We start from the raw sequence: 7,500 nt of genomic DNA, 5'->3' as shown, positions 1-7,500 counted from the left end.
GTGATAGACACTTGTATAAAGGTATCCTCCATTCATCGATCCATTCGTTAGTTCATTTATTCATTCATTCAAGACATTCATTCATTCATTCAATGTTGCAGTCTACATGTATCAAAGTTAAGACAAGCTTTAGGCAGGAAATATAAACAACTTTCCGTCTTTATAAGTTTAGCGAAGCTTAGCGAGAAAATAAAGAGAACATTGCGTCCTATCCTTACGGTACAATAGCTTCACCCTACACCTATTGGCTTATGGTGTCACAAGATTTTACTATCACCAGACTCTGTACATATACTGTAACGATATCAAACAGAAAGCAAGCTTCACGGTAGGCGCCTCGTATGATCAGATGAAATGTTGTTATTGCGTCTCAGATTTGCGATTTTATCTGTATTATCCTTTACTTTTGGGGGAAGTGATCTTAATCTTTTCAAAAGTTGCAGATATATCAGATGAGGCATTGTCTTTTTAGAGCGATTTTCGCTTGAGTGTCGAAAGTAATTCTCGTTTGCTTTGGTTTTGCATTACTACGCTTACTAATTGGTTACTGATTGATTACTACCAATCAGAAGAAAAACCAATCGCCGGCTACATGTATTTGCTTCACGATTTAATTGGTACACTGAATAATCTATGTCCTTTGTAATTGGCTAGAGTGATTACTGTGAATTTTAAGTTTTACGACACTCAATCTAAATCGCTCTATGCTAACTATAAAGGGAGATAAAATTGTCATCTTGTCAGTCAGCAGGAAAGAATAGCGAAAACTAGAACTGAAGGATACACCATATGAAAATGTAAAAAGCTTGTTGTTCAGCCGCTTCTTGTAAGGTTGTGATTTCTCAGCTGGCTAAAGAAACATTTGATTACTTGGGAACTACTTTGGTTTTGCTAATTTCATGCCAATTTCATTATTAACCATGACCATCAGAACAAAACCATTTGTAGCGAAATTGTCAATTTTTAGAAAAAAAGACACGCACTCCGACTCAAACATCAGTTAGTTTTACCAGACTACTGTAAATCTGCTAAAATGTCTAGAAGCTTATAATTATAAAGAAAAATCTTTTTGTATGTAACTTGTTATTATAAAGGACATTTTAAAAAAAGTTAGAAGACTATTAATTTATGCAAATAAAATCGTTGGACTTGATCTGCTCAATGAAAAGTGTTCTGTTTCAGTCAAGGTAGTATTGATTAAAATGGGTTGGAGAGTGGTTGGCTGAAATACATTTGAAATTGAATGGATCAATATTTGTCCTTCATGCCCCAAGAGAACCAAAACATAAATTTTTTCGACTAAAAAGTGATCATCATGGTTAATGTGTTTGCAGCGTAGTTTTGTATTTAAATGGAATATAATCACATAATAAAATTCACATGGAATATGATCACCGGGCAACACAATTGGCGAAAACACAAAATCCTGGAGGCATTGTATATCGCTTTAAGAAAGCCAGAGCTAATCAAAAAGCTGCTGGCTCATTCAATCAATCTGTTCCCTATGGGAGTGACTTAACATTTAAATACCAATACTACGCGACAAACACATTAACCCTGGTGATGACTTTTTACTCGAAAACGTTCGGTTTTTATTTGTATATATTATAGCCTTTTCACTTTTTTTAAACATTTTGCCTCTTAGTAAACATTATGTTGAACATTATAAAAGACGTTTTTCCACTTTTCCTTCGTTGAATTTCTACTTCTTTGAAAGTCGTTTGTTCGCAACCTCTCCTCGGCGTGGAACAAAAAGTTTAACTTTTTCTTGTCACATATTTTAACATATAAATTTGCGTGGCAAGTTTTCAATAGAGTTCAATTTAAATAATTACAAATCAGTGGCGTAAGCTCAGTATTTTATTTTTCATCTTCTTTAGCATTTGGTAAAAGCCGTCCAAATTTTATCAGTTCACATTTATTTTATCAATATATTCTCAACTCAACAGTACTCTTTCCCAGTCTTTCTATGTAAAAATAACTACGTGACTGGTTTCAATAACCCATCCTCATAAAAATAGATCCTTTTGTTAAAATGCAATGTCCTTGACGTTCGTTAGTTCTATCTGTGTGCTTTGGTCACCGGCCTATTTACATGGAAAGCATGTTGATATTAGTAAACCAATCAAAACTGAAATAAAAGGTTATCATTTAAGTGACGCACTATGTAGGTTTACTCAGCTTAACCAGGGTATCTCTCGCTAATACAATAACTCTTACCTTAATAAATAAAACTGTTAAGTTTTACACGTAATGATCAGTACATATAGTTCACAACCTTTCATTTTCTGCCATAAGAAGTGGGAGAGTTTGCGAGCTTCAGTTCTTTAGCACGCCCTTGTTAATTCGTTGTTGGCAAAGCAGACGGTCTCCCAGGGTAGCGCAAAAATTCTTCTGCTTGAAAATGGATTTCTTTGTTTCAGTCATAACTGGTGTTTCCATTGCAATTCTCATTTGCAATGTTATGGCAACGTTCTCGTCATTATGGTTATAAAGAAAAACAAGAAATTGCACAATGCTAACACATACCTTCTCGCCAACCTCGCTTCGTCGGATTTGGCGGTCGCCGTTCTTACTTTCGTCGACATTTTCCTACTCTCAAACTAGTCTGTTCAGTCTGCTTATTCGTTCGCTGAATTCATTTTCCATGCTTTGGCTTCCATTTTCATGTTAGTTGCTCTGGCGGTTGAGAGGTATTTTGCGATTCTGAAGCCCTTTTGTGCACTTGACAAGAGCGGTAAAATCGCTAATGTGCAAAGTTCTTCTCGCAATATGGATCCTCGCTGGCGTTTTGAGCGCGCCGGGATATCCTATCGCCGCTCTACGTAGAGCATACGCCAAGGAAAACGCTATGATGAACGTAACAGATGGGGAGCCTGTTTGGCTTGAAACTCTTAGCACAATTTACATATTTGTTGTCTTCACATTTGGTCTTATTTTACCGAGTGCTGTGATGATTTTCTGTTATTCGCGGGTTATTTATCACGTGTGGCTCAACACGGAAGCCAACAGAGCGACAAATCTTGCTCTTTTACAGTCGCGACGCAAATTGACAAAACTTTTTATTATTGTTACTGTAATATTCATAGTTACATGGACTCCTACATTCGGAAGGCTTATCGTAACACAATTTGTGAAAAACGAAAATTCCTGGAAGTTCGAGTTATTTTCTACCTTACTTGCAATGGCCGGTTCAGCAGCAAATCCTGTGATTTACTCATTTCGCTGTCCCAGATTTCGACAAGAAGTTTCAAGTTGCTCCTATTCGATGTTTTAAAAGAAATAGACGGCCAAATGTTACAAGGTCTTTTGCTGCAAACAGATATTCACTGACGGAAACGAAGAGGACACAAGCTACTATTGAACCTGTTTCAATTTCATTTGGTGTCTGAATTCTACTGGACAATCACTGACTCCACATATGAATAATTTTACTGAGAAGTCATAGACAGACAGACAGGCTGTTCTCACTGTCAAATGAGTAAATACATTGTCTAATAAGCAGTCGACAAAGCACAAGTAGTTGGGTTGGTCTATTATACGGTGTTACGAAGAACTGCTTGTGAAAAGAATCAGCCTTGCCCTGTAGATGGAAGGAAATCATTTATTGCCTTGTAACAGGTGGTTTTCTCTTAGTGGTGGTTAAAAACATTATTCCAACTCTGCATGCCTTGCATTCCTATAATTATAACTATTCTAGCTCTCTGCACGCATTACTTGCCTATGAGTAAAACTAGTATACCTTAATGCTGCCAAGGGGAGGAATGCTGTAGTATCAACATAATGCAAAGGACACTTATTGAAAGAACTCTTAAATAACACTATAAAACAGACCTTTTGTTTACAACAACTATGTACGTTCCAAAGTCAACATTTTGCTGTTTAAGCCTCTTTGCCTCGTTCTAATTAACAACTCTTTATCGAAGTGGAGCTGGCTAGTGGTAAATATTCACCACTAACCACCGACACTGAGGTGAATAGTTGTTTAAAGTGACATAATATAGCCAAAAAGGATGATTTTTGACTCGATTAGTTTATTCCCGTCAAAGATTGCAATTTTCTCGCCAGCGTTGCTCGGAGGTGAATAGCAAAGGATATCCGGAGTTTGAGTAGCCAATCAGCGCGCGCCAGAAACGCTATCCATTGTTTTAGTATATACCAAAATCAATTATTACGTTCTAAAACTGCACTCTAGAATAGTTGCATGCTATAAACATTCCAAAATCACTCCAACTCGGATTACTCGAACCCCTCCGTAACTCGAACCAGGTCCCATTTCCCTTGGATTTGACCCCAATTTTCAGTCATTTTAAATACTCGGTTAACTCTAACTCAGATAATTCGAAATTCCCTGCTAACTCGAACTAAATTTCGTTTCCCTTGCAATAATAGTGATCAAAATTTATCCCCAGAGAAACTAAAAGGGTGATCCTTCTTCTCGTGTTAATAAATCGAGATTCAAAATCCAAGTAAAATCGGTAAACGGATCGCTTCAAAGAGCTGATTTTAACTTGTATTTTGAATGGATTCTCGATTGATTGACAAGAGAAAAAGGATCACCCTTTTAGTTTCTTTGGCGTTTGATTTGGGAGCCGGGTGATTCCAATTTCTGGGTCAAAATCGGCTTAGCACTGGACGGGCCAAAAGTGAGCTTTCCACCCATGTTTTCCTCTTAAAACGTGAAACATTTTTCCCTATAAAGTCCCGTAATTTTCCATACTTCAAAGGTGTACAATTGAAGTATGGGACTCCCTCTAGTGTGGGCCACTAGAGGGAGTCCCCCTCCCAGCCCCCTCCCTGCCTCAAAATTTTTCCAGCCTAGCGGTATGTACGTGTTCTCTATTTTATTAATTTTACTTGCGTAAATTTATATATTAACTCACATCAAGACGTGGTCGCTAATTGTAAGGTAGAAATTTATAAAGTCAACGAAAAGTTGATATAACACGCCAATAAATAGAACTGATCACTTTTGATTCAACAAGGGAATAAAAGCCAACAGTGCTATAAAATAATTCACCAGCATATTTGGATTAATTATTACCGGGTGAGGCTTATTTCGACTGAGTGGGGGCACTTACATGTAAATCAGTCACGGAAAGCGTATTTAGAAGCACGTGTGTTACATATATACTGCGTGACAAGCCAATCATACGGTTTGCGGCAACTCCCATTGTCCCGCGATCAATTTCCGCGATCATATTGCAGGCACGACAAAGCGTTCGTCGCCAGAACTGCCAGCGTCGAAGAATTATATCTGTGGGGAGCGAAATTTGTGCTGTAACTAGTGACGATTAGTGACAAAGCCGTCCCAGCGACTGGAGAAAATCTCTCAAAGTTAATGTTTATTATCTAGAGACCCGTTTATAAGAGTTTTTGCTGAGAAGTTTAGGGCTGTTTCATGCTGTTCAGTCAATGTTTCATCGAGCTTCCGGCTTGGTTCAAAATCTGTTAATTTTTGAGGCATAAAACCTCTCAATTCAGAAGAATCAACTGTTGTCTACCAGCTGTGAGAGGAGAAGAACTTAACATATCCACCGAACGTTCCCGTCGCCGGAGTCGTTGAGTTATTCAGGAGCAACCTTTCAAGTTGACACACAGATGGACAGTTTATCCTGAACGATGCAGAAATAACATCAAATTTCAATAGAAAGACTGTCTTGACTTCCGTTGACGACGAAGCGATTGCAGTTGGAGTTTTGAACTTTGTAGATGGAAGACATTTCTCATGCCTGCTCCTCACAGAAAACTGACGTGGGAATAGGTGAGTGAGCGATTTGACAACAGTTATGAGATCCTACGGGGGTGGGGTGGTGGTGAACGGTCCTGTATCGCCTGTCAGAATTTTAAATCCCTCACTGTTTAATCATACTTTACATCGCCTTAGTATTGCTGTTGAAATTTTGGCAAGAAAAGTTGTCTTTTGTCGTGATTTCATAATTTCTATGAATTCTTTTGCTTCTTTTTAGGCCATGTGGCCTGTCTGAATTTACCCCAGCAGGGCCTCAATTATGCACCTATCAATGTTAAGCTGCAGGAGGGGGAGGCATCTGAACGTAGCTGAGATTTTCTGTTCAAATGCCCAACCCCAGAGCATTAGTGAAAGTTCAAAAGAGTCACTAAACTTCAATAAAATGTTGTAAAAAATGCATGGTCATAAGTCCCCACTTCGAGGAAAATAATTACTGCCAAATCCCTTGCCTATGCTCGACCACAATCCCCCCCCCCCCCCCCCCGCCAGCAGCTAACATTGATAGGTGCATTAATTCCCTCTATACCATGCTATAAAGAATTCAGCCAATCAGAATACAAAAAGCCATTGTATATTCGACGGTATTCAACTCAACCTTCCCATCGTGCACTGTGATCTTTTGCCCCAGTGAAATTAGTCAGCATATTTTCTATGGCATGGTGTACAGCCAAAAATCAGGGAGGGAACGTCTGTGTTTTGGCTACCTTAATCGTGTTCCGCGGCGGGGTAGGTTTTCCTGGAATGTGTGGAAAATGATCTGATTGGCCCTTACACAAAAACTATTCATACTGTAATTGCCTTTAATTTATGCAGGCGATCGTTTTTGGCGTTCCAAACTATTTCTTACAGTCTTTTGCTTCTCACTTATTTCTGAAGGGCACATTATAATTAATGAATGATATGCAGTATTACCTATAAACCAGGACAAGTTGGAAAGAGCCGTAGTTTGGTGAAGACTGTGGTCTCGAAAATCTCTGCGCTGAAGTTTAAAACCTCTAAAATTTGCCACATCTCACGTTAGTGCGGTTTGTTTTGGCTCATTTCGATTTAAAATGTTTGGCTTGGAAGGACAAGCTTTGAAATTTATCCGTGAAGGTGAATGACTTCTTGGATTTACTAATTGTGATTCCGGGCCCGGCCGTTTACTAATACTGTTGCACAATGTATTGTACGAATGACAGTGTCTGCGCAGGCTTTGCCGAAAACTATTGTAGCTTTACTTGGAGAACAAAGAAGGTTGGTTATTACAATGTTATTAGATTTTGTGCTGTAAACGTTATGCTTCTTGCATTTTATTGATCTAGCGCTTTGTTTCTTGAGCTTGATGATGTTTTATCTCCTGTGTTTATTGTGTTTAATATTTGGAACTGCATGATTCAAATTGGTCATCCGGATTATATCCGATATAATAGTTTATGTGAAATTTAAATCGATAACAGCAGGATACTGGAACACGACTAACATCGCCAAAACACAGACGTTCCCTCCCCGTTTTTTTTTAGGGGAGCGGGACGGCTGTACACAGGCTAACCCGGGGTGGAGAATTTTAAACAGCTAATTTCAAATGCTGCCTCACCTAGGTATGTCAGGTCTCCCATCCTCTACTTTAAAATTATTATTGTGATATTAGTGCACAAGTAAAATTACGCATTGCCTTTTGACATACGATTGAGTCCGACTGTTACTATTTTGAAATCTAAGTTAATTTAAGACATACCTTTTTAAGATAGCATATGACAATGTTTTCA

The 7,500-nt window shown here is 38.4% G+C and overlaps 1 protein-coding gene and 1 pseudogene across 3 annotated transcripts in view; both read left to right on the top strand.

Annotated features, from left to right (window-relative positions):
* Window positions 1–7,500, top strand: part of LOC144654314 (uncharacterized) — an 88,668-nt gene that overhangs the window by 58,402 nt on the left and 22,766 nt on the right. The window contains exon 7 of one of the 3 annotated variants that reach the window (XM_078514416.1): window positions 1–1,153. This exon is cut by the window's left edge and continues 3,493 nt beyond it. The exons of 1 other annotated variant lie outside the window; for it this stretch is intronic. Coding sequence is in view for 1 of the 2 variants with exons in the window: in XM_078514415.1 (XP_078370541.1) it covers window positions 5,713–5,764 (52 nt within the window). In the remaining variant the exon portion in view is untranslated. Of the gene's footprint in view, window positions 1,154–5,082; window positions 5,765–7,500 lie in introns of those variants that run through there. One more of the 3 variants, XM_078514415.1, reaches the window with a different exon arrangement.
* Window positions 2,405–3,392, top strand: LOC144654146 (somatostatin receptor type 4-like; annotated as a pseudogene).

This window comes from Oculina patagonica, chromosome 5 (assembly GCF_052425735.1).
Source record: "Oculina patagonica isolate OP01 chromosome 5, crgOcupat, whole genome shotgun sequence".
Taxonomy (NCBI): domain Eukaryota; kingdom Metazoa; phylum Cnidaria; class Anthozoa; order Scleractinia; family Oculinidae; genus Oculina; species Oculina patagonica.
This window is presented reverse-complemented; position numbering and strand designations above follow the sequence as displayed.